General features: G+C 37.3%; 2 protein-coding genes across 3 annotated transcripts; one reads left to right on the plus strand and one right to left on the minus strand.

Annotated features, from left to right (window-relative positions):
• Window positions 1-9,038: 9,038 nt before the first annotated feature.
• Window positions 9,039-14,081, minus strand: mRpL46 (mitochondrial ribosomal protein L46). 2 transcript variants are annotated; one of them, XM_074092793.1, is made up of 6 exons: window positions 13,900-14,081; window positions 13,249-13,417; window positions 12,710-12,843; window positions 12,301-12,443; window positions 10,947-11,072; window positions 9,039-9,243 (listed from the first exon to the last, which is right to left on the minus strand). In XM_074092793.1, exons 1-6 carry the CDS (start codon window positions 13,958-13,960, stop codon window positions 9,097-9,099), a joined length of 780 nt encoding a protein of 259 aa, XP_073948894.1. In that variant the 5' UTR covers window positions 13,961-14,081; the 3' UTR covers window positions 9,039-9,096. The 2 variants fall into 2 exon arrangements, with proteins under 2 accessions (XP_073948894.1, XP_073948895.1); XM_074092794.1 differs by lacking the exon at window positions 13,900-14,081 and adding an exon at window positions 13,542-13,879.
• Window positions 14,082-15,263: 1,182 nt separating this feature from the next.
• On the plus strand, window positions 15,264-17,732 carry RpL9 (ribosomal protein L9). The gene is made up of 3 exons (XM_074093512.1): window positions 15,264-15,366; window positions 15,578-15,827; window positions 17,376-17,732. The coding sequence occupies exons 2-3, from the start codon at window positions 15,587-15,589 to the stop codon at window positions 17,705-17,707; spliced, it is 573 nt and encodes a 190-aa protein (XP_073949613.1). The 5' UTR covers window positions 15,264-15,366; window positions 15,578-15,586; the 3' UTR covers window positions 17,708-17,732.
• The last annotated feature ends 1,469 nt before the right edge of the window (window positions 17,733-19,201 follow it).

Below are 19,201 nucleotides of genomic sequence, written 5' to 3' on the forward strand. Positions count from 1 at the left end.
GAGATCGTGAAACAACCCCATTCTAGTTCCAAATAGATTTATTTGATAAGTTAGGCCAAATACGAAAGGACAAATTGGAAGAAACACTGAGAAAATATAAGCGGTTATAAATTAGGTTGAAGCTAAATATTAATATCCCAATCACGTTAATCTTAGAGCCTCTATATTTGATTCTAAGATCTACCAAAATGGATAATAATCTATTTATCACTTACAGGCTTCGGATTATTTCGTCATAATAGCTTGTCACTATAATATTCACGTAATGGTGGTAGTTCCGGTACAGTCAATGGCAATATATTTTTAAATCAATTGAAGGTAATATTTATTAAGTTTAATCATCAAATCGATGTCTTCGTAACACAACGTAACGCCAGCAGGACAGAACAGTAATCGTATTCGAATAGATTCGATTCTTTAAATCTGACTTCTAAATTTCAAATATTTAAATTTAGGTATTTTGAATTTAGACCACTGTTATTTGTTCTTTATATTTCGAATGTTTAAAATTTTAGAACACGGATAAATTATTTATAAAATTATTGTATACGTTCGTATAGAACCAAAGACCGATTTGAAATGAGATCTCAAGAATGTCGCGGTTCCATTTCGGTTTGAATTTATTATAAATTCTAAATTTAAGTCATAGGCATTATGTCTACGACTTGTATGTATTTATAAAGTTGTGACAACAAATGTCAGATTATGTAAATCATAATATAATTATGACTAACTGTACGATTTTATAGTTAAGGGACTTAGCTAAGGATATCCAGAAAACGCCATCAGCATTCGGACCGCACGCCAGTACTCCAATCACGTCCCGTTGCACATCACACCACACAGTCAGCCAGGATATCTCCATCATGTTGGACGTCGGCGCCAGCATGAAATTAAATATCATTTTAGGAACGCACAATTCAAAGCTTTATGTATTTTGGGGCATATTAACCACGGAGCAAGACCGAGCAATTAGTTATAAGCAATGGTTACTATTACATTAAATCTCAAGTAATTTATCTTTCGCTTTCATAGTTATTATATTTTAATAAAATCACATTTATTTAATTCAATTCAAATTCAACTTACACGCCATCATCCAGGCTTGCGTATCTTCATAGTCTTCAACCAGTCCCTCCTCCTCTCGTCATGATGACAGCAACTGTCACTATCACTATCCTCCCCGTAGCCACTCAGTCCGCTGAAACTCATAATATTAAAGGGCAAAAGCAATTGTAAATAACTCACGTCAGCAGCACACACAGCCTTGCACTATTGGACACCTATTTACACTTCTATCACAACAATAAGGCATAGTAATCCATTGATCACATCAGCAGCAACCATTGATTATAACTCCGCGTGTTATGTTTTGTTCGGAGTTTGAAATCGTATACGTAGGGACCTCGCTATGCGACTATACCACGGCTGTCAAACTAGATTTTATTTAATTTTCACAGAAACTATTTGTAAACTCCGTACTCCATTCTTTAGTATTCGCTTTAAGTTAATATATGGATTTCTAGGCCTTTTCATTGCGTTATCAAAGAATTCACATTTAATTTTATTTATTTTGGTTAGCACATATTTTCTTTCCATCACCCTTGACAACCGAATCCTCTCCTCTTCCTGACATTCTTGCTATCAACTTTCAAACAAAAAATTTTCCCAAAGAGGTTACTCATGATTAAAATAAATTCACAAAGTTTAATACACGAAGTGTGGGGTCAGTACAATTCCCCCCCTTAAATCTCTATTTCATTCTATTAAATCGAGATTTAATTCTATACTCATCATAAAATATTCATAAAGTTAATTTATTTTAAGCGCAATCACATTTCCACACCCTGTATATTTCGTCCATACCTCAGTTACACACACCCTGTATACTTAGTTCATCATCTATTCTGTCCCAACTCATAACACGTTAACCTCCCTATCCCTAATGATCATTCATTCAACTGTCAATAGCTATTCAATTACCTCACCCCCATCTACCTCCCCCCCAGACTATACTTCCCTATAACTAACTTCTAATTACAATGACACCAAAATATTTTCAGTAACGTTTAATAATTCTACAAATCAATACATCCAATTTTATCCGCATTCTAAACCACCTTAATAATAATCTAAAATTATTACAATATTTTACAACTCAATATTGTTCTTGAAATTATTTATCCCTTTCACAACTATAAGCAAGTTCCCTATTCACATGTCAACACAAAACTGACAACAAGTTACTATAACCCTCAGATCAAATAAAACCTAAGACACATTGTTTATAAGACCGGACTCACCGGGCATCTGACCGCGCTCCATCTTTACCTTTAGTTGATCTGAGCCAAAACCATATAACTCTCTAATACTAAAACACAACTTTTGTGATCAAACTGAATTCCCGAATAGGAGTTTATTAGGAGTGGAACCCGTACTTGAGTGAAAAGCATTATTATATAGTTCTTCAATTCTCTTCAACCAACGTCCCCAGGTTTTACGCTGTCCAGAACCGTAAATCCTAAAGAATCTCCTCAGTTGTTTACTAACACATTCGGCTACAGTCGGCCTTGGATTCCTAATCGAAGTGTAGATCGTCCTTACCCCTATATTACGCATACCTAATTTCCAAACGTTTCCTATAAACTGCCTTTCTCGTCCAGTCATGACCGTCTTTGGTTTTATTGTCAATGTAAAATCTCGAACTTTCGCCACTACTGCTTTAGCTGTAGCAGCCCTTAACCCGTACAACTTTGTATATTTTGAGAAAGAGTCTTGCACAACGAATATGTATTTAATACCCCCTTCGGACTCTGGTATCGGCCCATAGAGATCTGTCATAATTAAATCTCCCGGATTATCGACTATAATTGATTTGCTCTCTCTTACATACTTAACATTATCTGTTTTCGACAATTGGCAAATATGACAGTTCCTAACAACTTTCTTAGCAGTTTTCCCCATTCTCAACCAATAAAATCTATCCTGCAAATATTTTATCACTTTGAACGCCCCCAAATGTCCCAGTTCTAAATGGACCTGCCTACACATTTCCATTTGTAAAATTTCTGGCAAATACAATACTTTGCTCTTACTACCCAGTCTATTAAAATACAAAATTCCACCCACTATTGTACAACGATCGGCCGTCCGCACTAATCGGTCACTAGTCTTTCCTAATTCTGGATCTAACAATCTATTCTTAATATCTCTTATTTCATTATCCCTATCTTGTAGTTGAATAATTTCTTCAAATTTTCCTTCTAGTTCCTTATTACCTTGCATACCTACGTACATTACTTTCGGGTACCACAACTTCTCTTCCTGTAATGACCTAACATCTACTATCACTTGATCTTCATCAATGAAAGACACTGTAATACTCCCCCCCCCCAACTCTAAGACTAATGAACTAGGGTCCTGCAATTTAATAGTAGCTTTATTTGACAATAACCAGTCGAACCCGAGGATTACCGGTACAGTCAACCTAGGTACAACTAACAATCCTGTATCGAAACTTACACCTTGGATCGCTATCTCTATGGAACATAATTGTTGTATTTTTAAGCTCTTTTGCCCTACCGCCCCTTTTATCTGTATAGGTTTTACCGGTAATGAAGGAAATCTAGTATTCCCTCTCAACTGTAACGATTCAAATAATTCCTCTGATATACAACTAACCTCACTCCCGGTATCTATCAAACAGCGTGTCCTAATCCCTAAAATCTCTATCCAAATTTCAGCCTTAACTTTATGACCTACTCCTTCAAAGGAAACTCCTTCATCAAACAGTGACGCTGTGATAAAGCTTTGTATATGTTCATTTATCACAGGATAACCTCCTACCCTCGGAGACAAATCAGGAAATTTGTTGAAAATAGCCGGTAGCTGACGCTCTGGGTCTTCAGGGATAAAACCTACTCCTGGCCTATCTAATTTACCTTCCGTTCCCTTTTTCATTTCTTCCTCTTTACTCACTCCTAGGCTAGCAATAATCTTCGATCTTTTGCCCCCAGATTCTGGTCTCACCATCATAACCATGCTTCGCTTCACCCCTGACAGAGGTTGGCTGGTATTCTTATTCTCCAAACAACGATCTTGTTTATCTACATTGTCTAGATCCCTCAGGAACTCTGTGGCTTCAATTATCGTGTTTCCTTTCTTCATATTCCAAACATATTGTACTTCCCTAGGAAAGTGACGCATCAAGTCGTTAACCAATTGACTTTCCATCAAGGGTGTGCTCAGCATCCTTGCTTGTCCTGCTAATGAGATGAAATACCCCATCATGGACTTGTACGCAGTTTTCTCCCACACCCCACACACTATATTCCGTCTTAACTGATTTTGTTCTGGTTCTCCCCAATAAGTATCCATGAAGTCAGCTTTAAAATCTTCCTCGTTGTCCCAACGATCCTTATAAATTCTCGCCCACCTTCTGACATCTCCTTCTAAACACCCTATAATATTATCGACTACATGTTGTTTTGTCGGCAATCTTCTTAAGTATGAAAATAGGTCTTCTATAAAGGTAACTGGATGTACGTCGTACCTTCCGGGGTATTTGGGCTTATCCAACCTTCCATCTATCACTGGGTATATCGCGGATTGAGGACTCGCTCTACCAACCTTATCCCATATCGGGTCATCGTGCAATCTCCCTTGCAGTCCTGATATCTCTGAGTGTAATTGTCCAATCGTCCTCCGCATACTCCTCATCGTGAATGCCACCGCAGCCGAATGACCAGTAGCAGGTGTCGTCCTTTTAACTATTCCTGGTGTTGCTCCGGTAGCCTTTGGTTTAGTACGTGCCTCCTTGCCGGTTTGGATCATCTCGAACCTGCAATTTCGAAGCAATGAATAGCAAAAAAAACAATTTATTTTTTTTTTATTTTTTTTTTTTTTTTTTTCTTTCAACGAGCAGTTACTTGAGACTCAATATCCTGGTCACGGCACCAATTTGTACTGTTCCCAATAGGGGTAGGCACTATATTTTTATTTATATACTTTTATCTAAGTATAATTACGGCCATCGTCTACTGGTAAGAACCCTAAGTTGTATGAATCCACGGTAGCCCTAGGCTCTAATTAAGTGAACTACTCATTGTATATATATAAGTATATATATTTAAAGAAAGGAGAGTTGGAATATGAAGACTCTAAGATTAAATTTTTTATACAGTTAAGTTATTATGACAATTGCTTAGTAACGCTTATAATCCTTAATAATATTATTAAGAGAAGAGGTGCTTTTTCCGTGACGACCCGGCCCCTCCTCCGCCGTGATCCATGAGGTTCGCCCTCTTGCTGGTCACCTCCCTGCGGCCTGCTCCGGCACCTTACGTGGGAAATTATTTAAGGTCGCTCGTCAGTTACGTACGTCTCTAGTCTTCTAATGACTAAGAGGACTGAAAATGTTATAGTCACTCCCGGAGCAGGTTTTTATTAATGCCTATAATTTCCACGGAGTGACTATCCTACGCACCTACGGTCTCCTACTCCCCGTTCCCTAACAGACTAGTGTCTGGAAGAACAACTCAAAATAATGTTTGTTATTATGGTGCGCTTCACAATTTACGTCCACAACCAGAAGCGAGGGTCTCCTTCCACCCACATGCTCACAAGGACACCCAACGCCACTTTTTAGTCACGGGACATTGTTAACCGCAACCCCACTTTGGCCCTATTACCAAGTGAGTAAGTATGCACCCCATCGGACCGAAATCCGGGTTGCCGGGTGGTTAGTCCGACAAAGAGGAAGCAACATTCAGCGGCCAGAGGTGAAGTTGACCCCTGGTGACCACATGTATTTGGAGACCTCGATCCCCAAACACAATTTGGAATAATCTACAAACTCCATTGTAAAGCATCAGCCATAATGGTTTGTATAGTCTGTAGATCCTAGCGTGTCTTGGGTTACTGCCCGCAATACCGACCATTAATACTCAGTCAACTAGAACAAAGTTCACGCCTGTCACGCGCTTACCTTCATTCAATAAGTGTCAACCGAGTACAATAATAAGTATAGATGTGATGAGTTGTATTTCCATTACTAGTCTCCTTAATAGAATTAGTAAGGTTATAGGATAGATGAGAGTTCGGATATGAAGTTAGTTCCCATGGAGACCGTGAAACAACCCCATTCTAGGTTCCAAATAGATTTATTTGAAAAGTTAGGCCAAATACGAAGGGACAAATTGGAAGAAACACTGAGAAAATATAAACGTTTAAAATAAGGTGAAGTCAATTATTAATATCTCGTTTCCATTAACCTAGAGTCTCTAATATTTTATATATATAATATATAAACAGGTTGATATTCAATTTAATTTTACTAATGTATTACTCACTGTCTTAGATTTTTTCCGCAAATATATTAGTTCTTCGCTAAGTATTCACACAACCGATGGTAACTTCAGTACCGTCAATAGTATATAGTTAAATCAATTGAAATAATGTTCGTAAGAATATTCAACAATTCAATGTCTTCGTAACACTCCGTAACGCCAGCTGGACAGAACAGTAATGACCGTATTTGAATCAATTCGATCATTTTGAATTTGACTTCTAAATTTCAAATATTTAAATTTAGGTATTTTGAATTTAGACACTGTTATTTCTTTATATTTTGAATGTTTAAAATTTAGAACACGGATAAATTTTTATAAAATTATTGTATACGTTCGTATAGAACCAAAGACCGATTGCAATGAGGCCTCAAGAAATGTCGCGGTCCATTTCGATTTGAATTTAAAAGGTATTCTATTAAAATGTCATAGACATTATGTCTTAATGCTGTTTTTCCAACTTTTAAAATTATGTCAACAAATGTCAAATACGTGGAGATTATGATATAATTAGACCAACTGTACTTTACTCCTCTCGATAAATTGTAAAGTTAGATTCAAATCAAGTACAAATAACAATGATAGGATCCGCCATACTCTTCACCGTTCCTACGATGTTACGTCGTCAACATTACCTACTAGGATAGGGAAAGGACTTAGCTAGGGACATCCAGAACCGCCTATCAGCACCGGACCGCACGCCAATACTCCAATCACGTCCCGTTGCACATCACACCACACAGCCAGCACACATATCTCCATCACGTTGGACGTCGGCGCCAGCATGAAATTAACATTATTGTAGCACCGCACAATTCAAAGCACGCATGTATGATGGGCATATTAACCGTGGAGCAGCTGAGCAATTAGTTAAAAGCTTCTTTTTTTATTTTAAATCTCGAGTAATTTGTCTTTCGTTTTCATAATTATTATATTTCATAAAATCACATTTATTTAATTCAATTAAAAACTTACACGCCATCATCCAGGTTGCGTATCTTCATAGTCTTCACCAGTCCCTTGAACAATGTCATGATGACAGCAACTGTCACTATCCCCCCGTAGCCACTCAGTCCGCTGAACTCATAATAAAAGGGCAAAAGCAATTGTTTGGATAGGTCACGTAGCAGCTACACACAGCCTTGCACTATTGGACATTATTTACACTTCTATCACATCAATAAGGCATAGTAATCCATTGATCACATCAGCAGCAACCATTTAGATTATTGACTGGGTGTTTTCATGTTTAAGTTCGGAGTTTGTTTGTATACGTAGTCACCTCGCTATGCGACTATACAACGGCTGTCAAACTAGATTTTGACCGCCTTTTCACTGAACTATTTGAAAACGACTGTACTCCATTACTTTAGATTAATCATTTAAGTTAATATATGGCGTCTAGGCCTTTCATTGCGTTATCAAAGAATTCACATTTAATTTTATTTATTTTGGTTAGCACAACTTTTTCTTTCCATGAACTTGACAACACGAAAACTCTTTCCCTGACATTCTTGCTATCAACTTCAACAAAAAAATTTCCCTAAAAGGTTACTCATGATTAAAATAAATCACAAGTTTAATACACGAAGGTGGGGTCAGTCAGTACCTAATTCGTTTTAAAGTACGTAAAGTTAGACTGCACAGTTATAACGTATAATATAAGTCGAAACTTTAAGAGGATCGGAAAATTATTGTGTTATCCTTGATCAGAGAATATAGTAGAGATGCTTTTACAATCGTTAGAAGATTTTAACTAAAGATATATGGTTAAGTAGATGATAGACGAGATGAAACCTCCTATCTAATAAACCTTTCTGCGCCCTGAATTTAGCCACACACCACAAACAGAAATCGACACACAAGCACGCACACCGTAGGGTACCACACAACACAAACAACACGAACACATACACATCGCACGTACGACTACACAAGGCGCATCGCACGCAAAGTAATAATAAGATGTGTATGTTACATTTTCCTAAGGGCCGTCTTTTTTTTTGCAACTTTATCGTTGTATCTTAACCTTGAATGTACCTATCTCGATAGGTACTAAAGTTACGCAGACTTAATAATGAAAACTACGAAACTTTAAGAGGATCATATTAAATTATTGTGTGCTTTGAGGTAGGAGATTTTTACAATTATTATTATTAAGATATACCGCGGCTACTCCTGCGTGGAAGAATAAAAAATAGGCTATACTTGGTTTGGATAGGTAAGTATTTAACTAAAAGTAAACAAACTTCAGCTACCAGATTTGGTACATTCAAGGATTTCAAACATTTTACTTATCTATCATTGTAATAGGTACAAACTAGACTAGAGTCTTTAAATACAAAAATGAAAATGTTTAGATAGTTGAATGGGGGAATTTCAATATTTAAGACACCATTTGACGTTGTTTTGTTTACATTTAGTCAAATACCTATCCAAACCAATTATACCTTAATAATAAAGTGCAAGTGCCGATATTTTTGACCGCCTTGACCACTCCGAAATATCTGATGGCGACTGTACATACCTACCTACTTTGTCAGATTAATCATTATCATAATTAATTAAAGCGTCCACGATTTCTAGTGGGATGAATAATGAAAACAACTGACGTATGTTTAGTATTTCTACAAAAAACACAACACAAGTAATTAAATTAATCGAAACGATAAAGAAATAAAAGAAAAAGCATGCGCTCGCAACTAACTTTATTACCTATTCGACTTTATAACGTTATTATACAGTAAAACTAAAACCTTTCTTCTATAAGGAATTCTTGAACGGATTGGTTGTACCGGGCGGGCAGGGATGCCTTTAATTCCGTTCTTGTGAGCCAATTTGCTTTGGCCGCGGCTGCTGCTGAACCGCTCTTGTAATTCGCGTAATAGAAGAATACCTGAAAACGATGGGTTATTTTAATGGGTGTTAACGCGCTTCAGGGATAGTTGCGTGAATGTATTTTATGTTATGAATGTGTTTGTCTAGTCAATGTTTGGACTTTCACTTCTGTAAGGTTCGAAATTAAATAGGTAAGTATGTACCTAGGTATCTATTTAATAAAATAACCATCACGCGTTTCATGAAATTAAAGATTACCTAATTCATAAAAAAAAAACAGAAATCGGTCAGGTACGAGCCGAGCCACGAACAGTGTAGGGTTCCTTACTAACAATAAGGTGCGTGCGACAAATATTCAATATTGCATTTTGATCGACTATCATATATCCCTAATTGCAGTTAAATGTAATAATATATATGTATGTATACACTATCTATCTGTAAGTGATTTCAATCTTTTTTCTGAAAAAGTCTTTGGTAAAGAAAAACCTATTGGTAACTGTAGTAGTATCGAAATGTACAATTTGGTTTGCACGTTATCTGGGTGGAGGCTAACTGCTACACTAGTCCTTAATCAAATGGAGTGCAAAGCTAGCTGCAAAACATGAAATTCTAACGATTCGCATCATTTTAGCCGGTCTGTTCGCATTTGCTTTGAGGTAGGTTATTTGTGTCGGCAGAATGGAGCTGGTATCTAATAAATTTCTCCCTCGTTTTTAGCGCAACAGCTCTTATAAAACATTAGCGTGCTGAAGTTTACATTGCAAACACGTTAGTGTTTAGGTAATATGAGAATAAATTTGAGTTGAATAAAACTTAAATAGGTAGGTACCTATGCGAAATGTAAGAGCGAACAGAATCGGTTCCGGATGAAAAATAGCGCTAAAATATTGATCATGTCATGTGAGCCACTGTAAGCGCTTGGTGACGTCGAGTCCCTATTTATATCGCTGGGTACACTGTCCGTCTGTCTATCTGTCTGTATATCACAGGACTGCATCTTAAAAGTTTTTGGTAAAAAATCTATTTTTAATACAAGCATTTTTTGCTGACTGTACTTTTTGTTGACTGTACTTGTATTGTCACCCAAACTACATTTGCGTACCAAATTTCAAGTCGATGCCATTAACCGTTGAAAGAGTTCCGTCCTGCGGAGACGATCCTGGCCGGGCTACCAGGATGTCACTACCAAATTATTGTGTTGTCACGCAATTTACATAAGTATACCAAATTTCAAGTCAATCCAACTACTGGAAGTTAGTCGAATTTAAAGATTTGATTACAGACAAACAGACAGACAGACAACGGGACAGGTGAAACTAAATAAAATAGCTTGTAAAAATCAACAACATACAAAATACAAACTCAACAACATACAACGTACAACTCCATACATTTGATAATTCAGTACGATTATGTAACTTGATGTAATAATGAAGATAAAAAAAAAACTTGGAGTATCATAGAGCTTTAGTCTATGGTTTTTGATTCATAGACCACTGTTTTATATTATCTCCGTAGTTTGACGCATCTTACCTTACCTAATAATCTTAAATATAATAAAAATGAATCCCTATTACCCTTGGTCACGGCATCACGCGTGAACGGCTGGACCGATTTCGCTAATTCTTGTTTTGTTGTGTTTGCTATTGCCAGGAGAAGAAAATTTTAAAAAAATACACCGGGAGCGAAGCCGCGGGCACCAGCTAGTAAATAAAAATAAAAGTTCTAAGTAAAAGTTTAAATAATTTTTGTACTTACTTTGGCGCCAACTTTTCCGTTAATTTCTGAAGGATATTTGTACTTGTAGAATCCACAAGGCGCGTTCGATAAGAACTGCACCTTCATGTCCGGTCCACAGTGTTCCGACACTACTCTCTCGGCGGTCTAAAAAATTAAAGACTGACAATCGCAATACAAAAACAATAGCAATAGCAATCGTATTACAAAAATTATCGATTTACTTAACGGATAGCCCTATTAAGAAAATTGGAAACGTATTTTATTACGACAGCTTAAGATATCGACGACCATCTGCGATACGGCCCACGTTTACTCGCATTACATACATATATCTATTAATTTACCTATCTACATTGTAAGATGACCCATCTTTCGTTTTCACCACTTCTTTCTGTTCACGGTCTAAGACGAGGGTAGAAAGAGATGGTGAATGCGATCGCGAACGTCAACGCGTTAGACAATACGGCCTCTGGACACCAGAGTAGGTGCCAAATGAAATGTTTGAAATCCCACATAGTTTAGAACCTGCGCGCCTTGATTCATTAATTAATATTTTTTCCTAGTATATTTAATTCAATAAAGATATTACTGAAGTAAAGACTGCCAAAAAGGCGATCCATGATTCACTCTATATTAGATACATAGTAATATAGTTAAGGGTAGGTCTACTAAACCTGAGGGTTCATTTGCATAACATTTCTGAAACTCGCGATCACAATCAAATGATAGTTGTCGCATATAAAAACTGTCATTTGATTGTGATCGCGAGTGTCAGAAACGTTACATAATTAGCCCCCTGTATGTTTTTGATGTAGGTACGCCACTTATATCCAGTCACCGCGCTAAGCATTGACAATTGATATAACTTCCGTTTCAAAAATAACGGAAACAGTCCGAAACGGATGTTTAATATCAAATGGAAGTTCCGACTTAACGGAAACGGAATCGGAGCTCCGTAACATCCCTGATGTAGATCAAAACAGTTAGCATGCATGCAACTGTCTCGTTTGTCACTTAGTCTCCCTATACCCTTTGTGCATGAGGATGAACATGTGGGTTGCTACCTCTTTTATAATGTTTTTTGTTTTCATAAACATTTTCTTAGTATTCATTAATATTATACATACATACATAAAAATCACGCCTGTATTCCCAAATGGGGTAGGCAGAGCACACGAACGTTACCGCTTAGGAGCCACTTTTAGCAATTTTAGGTTTTAAGTTTGACAAAAACGGTACAATATTGACAGGTTGCTAGCCTGTGGCCTACGGTGTACCTTAACCTATATCCTCAGTCGCCTCTTACGACATCCATGGAAGAAATGGAGAGGAGTTATTCTAAACCGCCACCACATGGGTCATTAATATTAACCTGTCTTAAAGTCTCGCCTTCCTTCCATAGGCCTTGGGGCATAATATGTTTCTCATCTGAGCCTAGTTTGTGGTGTGTAACCAACACCAAGTGCCTTTGGAGGCATCTATCCAAAGTAGATTTATCCCCTGTCTTGTCAGCCTCTGAAATAAGACATTTGTATTTTTTTATCAAACATAGAAATTATAGCAACTTGGGCTACAAAAGTGGATTTTTAAATATCAAAATTAAAGCAAAAAAACAAGAAACTAAGACCATAAGGCTATCTTGATAGTGGTGTACATAATTACATTGAATTGCCCGTTTCATATTTGAAACTAGTCAAAAACTCTAGAGATCACACTCTGCTGTGAAACTTCACTCTCTAGTCTAGTCTAGTGCATATTTAAATACATAGGCATGAATTTACCTGTCACAATATCTGCAAATTTGAAATTGGCATATTCTTCGTTCGATGCATCCTCGAAGTCCTGTGCTGTAATCTTGCTCACAGCATCTGGGTCCATATCAGCAGATTCATTCTTGAGAAGTTCTGCCTGGATTCTATAGTAGGTAATAAATTATTAAATTTTCATTTTCAATTTAATTTAGGAAATCTTTTGTAGTAACCTAATAAATCACATTCTTTTCATTGTTTAAATTCTTGTTTTAAATCAAGAACATAATAGCACAAAAACAAATAAAAAGATGCATGAAGATTACACAGTAGACTGTGCATGTAGGAACTAACATTTAGGGGCTGTTTCACCATCCCTTGATTAGTGTTAACTGGCGGTTAGGTGTGATGCCGTCTCTATTTGTTTTGTTTGAATAGACAGAGACGGCATCACATTTAACCATTGGTTATAGCTAAGCAATGGATGGTGAAGCAGCCCCTTATTGTTTTCTACTATATGAATAAACCAAGATCTAAATAAATAACAGCCACAAACTGTTTCCTGAACTCACTTGTCTGTTTCATGTCTCAACTCATGGTCAGATTTAAGACTTTTCTCGAGTTCTATTGTAGTCAGCAAATCCTTATACTTCTTCTGGATATCATTGAGTGGTGGAGTTACAGTGGGGAGCCTCTCAATACATACCCCTGTCATCAAGTCCCAGGATGAGTTAGTTAAACCTGTAATAATTCATTTAAAAACATATTCATTAGTATTTGTAAAATCAATTCTAGTATGTATTATAGTATTATTGATGGATAAGTCGCACTATCTGTTTGAGAAATGCAGATTCACTATACTTACCTACTGTCCACTTTAGGGATTTACTTAAATATGCACATGGAAAACTATCAGTGAAACGAAAAATATCTACCAGTAATCAAACCTGCCAGTAAAATTATATAACAGTTTGTTTGTTGGTTTGAATTATATTTACTTCTGTGGGTCATTGGAAAATGAGTTTTCAAAAAGTAAGAATGCTTGCTGGTGATGGGTCAATATGATATTTATACCTACTTTGAAGATATCTTGAGATAATTAAAGCAACTTTAAAGGGGACCTTTTACACATTTTTCTTACTATAAGGCTAGTTTTGTACATTATACAGCAGAAACAGTTCAAATAAAGGTAAAAATAATAAACCTAAGAATTAAAAACTAACCTCTATTGAAGAGCCTTTTGCATGCCTTTAAATCTGAATGCAAAATTCTTCTTACAAACATTTTAACTTAAAGCTTTCCGTGGTTTATTTAGTGACAAAAATTACAGAAAAGAAAATCCAATTTAAATTCCCTATAATAAGTACAAATGTTGTGTTTAGTTTATTAATGTCAAAATGACAGTGACAAAGACAATACAATGACATATGACAAATAGCACTAGTATTTTTGTCTGCAAAGCAACGCGCCTTGCATCCGTCGGAGGACAATCTATATATAGTATACAGCTAACAAGCGATCACAATCATTACCAAGAAAAATAAACGTTTATAATTATAAAGGTGGGGCCACATGCAGTTGCTAGTCGCTAGTTTGCAGCGATAAATCTGGTCACGTGACATTTAGCGATAAAGCTGAAAATAGTGAAAATGTTGAGCTTTATCGCTGGAAAAAAGACCTCTTCAATTTCGGCAAAAACAGTGTTATTTATTGTTTTCATTCACTCCAATTTATTTTATTTGTACCACTGCCACGACTGCTACTAAATGACATTAAGAAATCAGCTTCTAAGACCAAGAATCATTTCATATTTGCGGCCTTTGCTTGCTGTTGAAACGCTTGGTCCGTGGGGTCCCGAAGCAAAAACCTATTTAAATTTTAAAAAAAGAAGCTCGCCCGTTCCACTGGTGACCATATTATTATGGTTGGCTCTTTCCTCGGTCAACTTATTGGCATTGCCATACAACGAGGAAACGCAGCCAGCCTTATGGGTACCCTGCCCAATAGCAACGATTTGGGTCATATTTGTAAATATAGATTTGCTCGTCGCGTCGACTTGACTGACGCTACATTTTTGAGTCGCGGAAAATTTAAAATTATCTTCAAAACATCACGTCACGTGATCAGATTTATCGCTGCAAACGAGCGACTAGCGACTGCATGTGGGGGCTCCCTTAAAAGCAACGCTCATATAATCACGCGCAGTAAACCTAAACAACACTTAAGTAATAACCTTATCAAGACACGAATACATTTATTTTGTTCATGTTTTGAAACAATCATTTCAGTTATCGAAGCAAATATACTAGTCTCCATTGGGAAAATAGGAAAATACAATCGATGCATTGTTAAATCAACTTTTTTAACAGAGACTGAAATATCATAGACAGCATAGATGTTGCCATACCTAATAAAATAAGTTTTCATTTTTAATTTTTAGTTTCATATTTTTGATATAATATGTTACATTGAATAATATATATATCACTCTTCTCGTTGTATTTGGTCTTCATAAGCTTTACTTCTTGGTTTAGGTTCTGCTGTTTAAATTCCGACTGTGTTACGAGTAACGACGATGGAGTTTTTCAGTAACGTTTTTTTATATGACTGTATACAATTTGACGTTTTTTCGGATTTATCACAACTGGCAACAATCCTTAGCCCTTTTCCGGCTCTCTGTGTCATAGAAAGTAAGCTATTTTATATTTTGCTGTGATAAATCCAAAGAAATCTTACGAAATATAAGTTAATTTCGCGAACAAGTGTTTTCCCGGGATGACTTACATAATTTCCGAGATCTTTCAAACAATATTTATTTCACGAATGACCAAAACGAGTGCACTCAGTTGTCAAACACTTACTGAGGTTAGGTTTGCAATAAAGTTTCAATTTACGTTTTAGGCCTTCATCATGAAGCAAATCGTTGCGAACCAGAAAGTGAAAATTCCCGATGGACTGACCGTTCACGTAAAGTCGCGGTTGGTGACGGTGAAGGGCCCGCGAGGAGTACTGAAGAGGAACTTCAAACACTTGGCAGTTGATATTCGCATGGTGAACCCACGACTCCTGAAAGTGGAGAAATGGTTCGGCTCTAAGAAGGAACTCGCCGCCGTGAGGACAGTATGTTCTCATGTCGAAAACATGATCAAAGGTAAAGTAACATTTTGTTTATTTGATAACCTATTAAGATGTCTACTGTTACTCTATGATTGATCTAAATTTCGCATTGTTTATCAGTTGTAGTTGGCATGTTACCAGTGCCTTTCTGTAATTTTTAAATCTAAAATCGGTTTGAAAACATTTGTTTTCACTGCACAAAAATATTGTAGGTTATGTATAAAATGCCACTCAGTACTTTTATGTCTGGGCCTTAACCTAACCAATACTTAAAAGTTAATTTCACTGTGATGGTGCGAAATAATAGAATTCAAATCAATCCAAATTGTTTCAGTTCCTTGGAAAAAATAGTGATTACCTACACAATGTGTTGATTTTTTACCTTTATAATTTTCTGATTTCGAGTCCTTAGTTCCAGTGATTTAGGCAGTCATGACGCGTGTTATTCTTTTGTGGATTTTAATTGATTTGCTAAGTTTATTTGAAATTGTTGAATACTTGTGGGTCACTCAAATGTTTTTTTATGATGGATAGATAAAATAATATGCAGCGGCTCTAGCTGTTGATCATGGTGAAGCAAATTGTCTGCGCTACTTCCATGCCAGTTTTATTTTGCACTGGAAACTGGTGACCTTTGCCATCTGGTGCTTAAAGCGACTGCCCCTCTTGCTCTACCGCAGTGCCGGTGCCTGATATACCTGTCATTGTCAATTAAGTTATGGTGTTAGGTTATATTAGAGGTTCCCAAACTTTATCAGTTTGCTGCGTGCTTACAGGCTTAGTATATCATCAGGGCAACCTTGCAGCTATCCTATCTTGTTGAAATAGGATGCAATAGCTAGCATTGTCCTGGCACTGCTTCAACTCGATTTTCACTAGATTGCCTAAGTTTCTGGGTTAACAGGAGCCCCATGCGGCACCCTCGGCTACTTACCATACACTATTTTGGAACCCCTGGGTTATATTATCTGCTGTCGACACAACATACCAGAAAACAATTTAACCCATGAGCACTAGAACTGGTTCCAAATTTATATGTATAGATAGTAGTAGTCTATTTTGTTAGTTTAAATTGATAAACAAACACTAGTAGCAATAACTAGAAATTGTAATCTTTGTTCTCAACTGTAGTAAGTATTATTGATTTCATGACTAATCTCCTGGCTTTCTGGTTTCATGGAATAAAAATATAAATATGTAGTCAAAACTGCTCCTATAAGCATACAGTATACAACCCTACTTGCGCTAAAAATGCTGTGATAGCCTTGTAGTTCGGGTTATGGCCTCTCAAGCAGAAGATAATCGGTTTGAATCCCAGCTTGTAGGTATCACATGAGTTTTACAAAATTTATGTGCAAATGAACTTTTCAATGAAGGAAAACTATACCGACACGTGAGAAACGTTCAATTGTGTGCCTCTAGTTCCCTATCAGCACTGGACCTGCATGGGGAACCCAAACTGTATTGTTCTGAGAGACACCTATGTCCAGCAATGAGACATAGGTATAACCTTGCTACATTTGAAATGAGTCTTCTAACGAAATAGCCTGTCAGTGTGCTAATCAATGGTTTATGGTTTCAGGTGTGACCAAGGGATTCCAGTACAAGATGCGTGCTGTATATGCCCATTTCCCCATCAACTGTGTGACCACTGAAAACAACAGTGTGATTGAAATCCGTAACTTCCTCGGAGAGAAATATATCCGGAGGGTAAAGATGGCCGCTGGTGTGACCGTTATCAACTCCCCCAAACAGAAGGACGAGCTGATCATTGAAGGCAACTCTCTAGAAGATGTCTCCAGCTCTGCAGCCCTTATCCAACAGTCCACCACTGTCAAAAATAAGGATATCCGAAAATTCTTAGACGGTCTTTATGTTTCTGAGAAGACTACGGTTGTACCCGATGAGATATAAGGACATTAAATCATAAAATACGGAACTCTATTTTTTAATTTAAACAACGGTCGAGACACACGATAGGGACGAGCACCAACAATGTAACTTCAACTCCCTATTAATTACCCTCTGTCTTGATAGTAAGCTGATAAAAATAAATATAATGTCGCAAATAAAAGTCACGCAATAAGTTTTACTGAAATGCCAGACGAGAAATGTGTTTTTCATGAACCAATAAAAACCTTCATTTACCTCGCCTCGCTCTGCTTAGCTGTTTCCACCAGAGATGTGCTGTGCGAGGATAGATTAATGGAGCGTTTCTATTGATTGAATGAAAAACACACTCGCACATGTTCGGTGGAAACGCAGCCTAATTGTTTATGCGTGCAAAGCCGTGGCTAAAGGCTATAATCTTGCCGTCCAGTAGCAGTAGCTGCTGTTACGTCGGGGAGAATTGAGACGGCCGGTGAAATTATTAGTATGTGAAGTCAGCCGTGGTAGACGTGCAAGTTAGTGGAGGCCTTTAATCTCAGCGTACTGTTTAAAAAGAGCAGAGACCCGTCTCGCGCAGCGCTGCTCCATTAGATAACATGAAACAAGTACGCAACGCGGGCGCCAAACCGTGCACCCGCGCGAGTTAGCGAAGGCCCTTATAGTTTGACCTGTGGCCTCTCAAGCTGAGGTTCAAATCCGGGCTTAAACCATCGAAATCCATGTGCGAAATTGCACTTGACATTTACTACAAGCTTTAGGGTGAAGGAAAACATATTCAGGAAACCTGCGAAGCAGTTCAATGGTGCGTGTGAAGTTCCCATCCCAACCCGCACTGGTCCGAGAGGGAACTATGGCCCAAGCCTTTTCATTCTGAGAGGATGCTTGTGCTCTGGCAGTAAGACATTTATTTACATAGGCCAGAGATGGCAGGATGCATAATAATGCCAACGAAATTATTAAAGATATATTTTGGAGACAATCTACAGTATGATTGATTGCAATGACGAGGTTTCCTCACAATGTTTTCCATCACCAAAGAGGCCATGATATATTTCAAAGCAAGGCATGCAACTATAAAAATATCCATCCCATTTTGGGTTTGGTCGGCTCTGCGTGTAGTTCCCATGCAGCATGGAAACTTCAGCTATATAATTAAAATTACTTCGCCGATGTATACAAAATTTCATCGTGGTTATGTTCAGTGAAAAGCTCTGATGTGTAATATGAGGGCTATCGCGTTTGAATTCTCCACTAGAGGCGCTAGTGTAGCGTGAGGTCTCCGAAATGTCAAATCTCATAGTTTTTGGGTGAGCTACGCGGGTTTATTTATAATTAGAATAATTTTGTGAATATTTTGCAATATCTGAAATTATGGCAAATATGCGTTCCGGGGCAATGAATGTCTGTGTTTTGAGACAGTTTTGTCTTTCGGCAACCTTTGTCCTCCCTTTTTCCGAACAAAACGGGGACTTTGCAACACTGTGGCATGCGCGATATTTTTATGGTACGGTTTTAAGG

Source organism: Choristoneura fumiferana, chromosome 10 (assembly GCF_025370935.1).
Source record: "Choristoneura fumiferana chromosome 10, NRCan_CFum_1, whole genome shotgun sequence".
Lineage (NCBI taxonomy): Eukaryota > Metazoa > Arthropoda > Insecta > Lepidoptera > Tortricidae > Choristoneura > Choristoneura fumiferana.

What these genes read in the sequence shown, in the direction of transcription:
- mRpL46 (XM_074092793.1), bottom strand. Translation starts at nt 13,960, where the DNA reads ATGTTTGTAAGAAGAATTTTGCATTCAGATTTAAAGGCATGCAAAAGG. An exon ending in CAAAAGGCTCTTCAATAGAG is followed by an intron (nt 13,418 to 13,899) that starts GTTAGTTTTTAA and finishes GAATTATTACAG; the next exon opens with GTTTAACTAACTCATCCTGG. An exon ending in ACGGAAAAGTTGGCGCCAAA is followed by an intron (nt 9,244 to 10,946) that starts GTAAGTACAAAA and finishes CATCGTTTTCAG; the next exon opens with GTATTCTTCTATTACGCGAA.
- RpL9 (XM_074093512.1), top strand. Translation starts at nt 15,587, where the DNA reads ATGAAGCAAATCGTTGCGAACCAGAAAGTGAAAATTCCCGATGGACTG. An exon ending in TGTCGAAAACATGATCAAAG is followed by an intron (nt 15,828 to 17,375) that starts GTAAAGTAACAT and finishes TTATGGTTTCAG; the next exon opens with GTGTGACCAAGGGATTCCAG.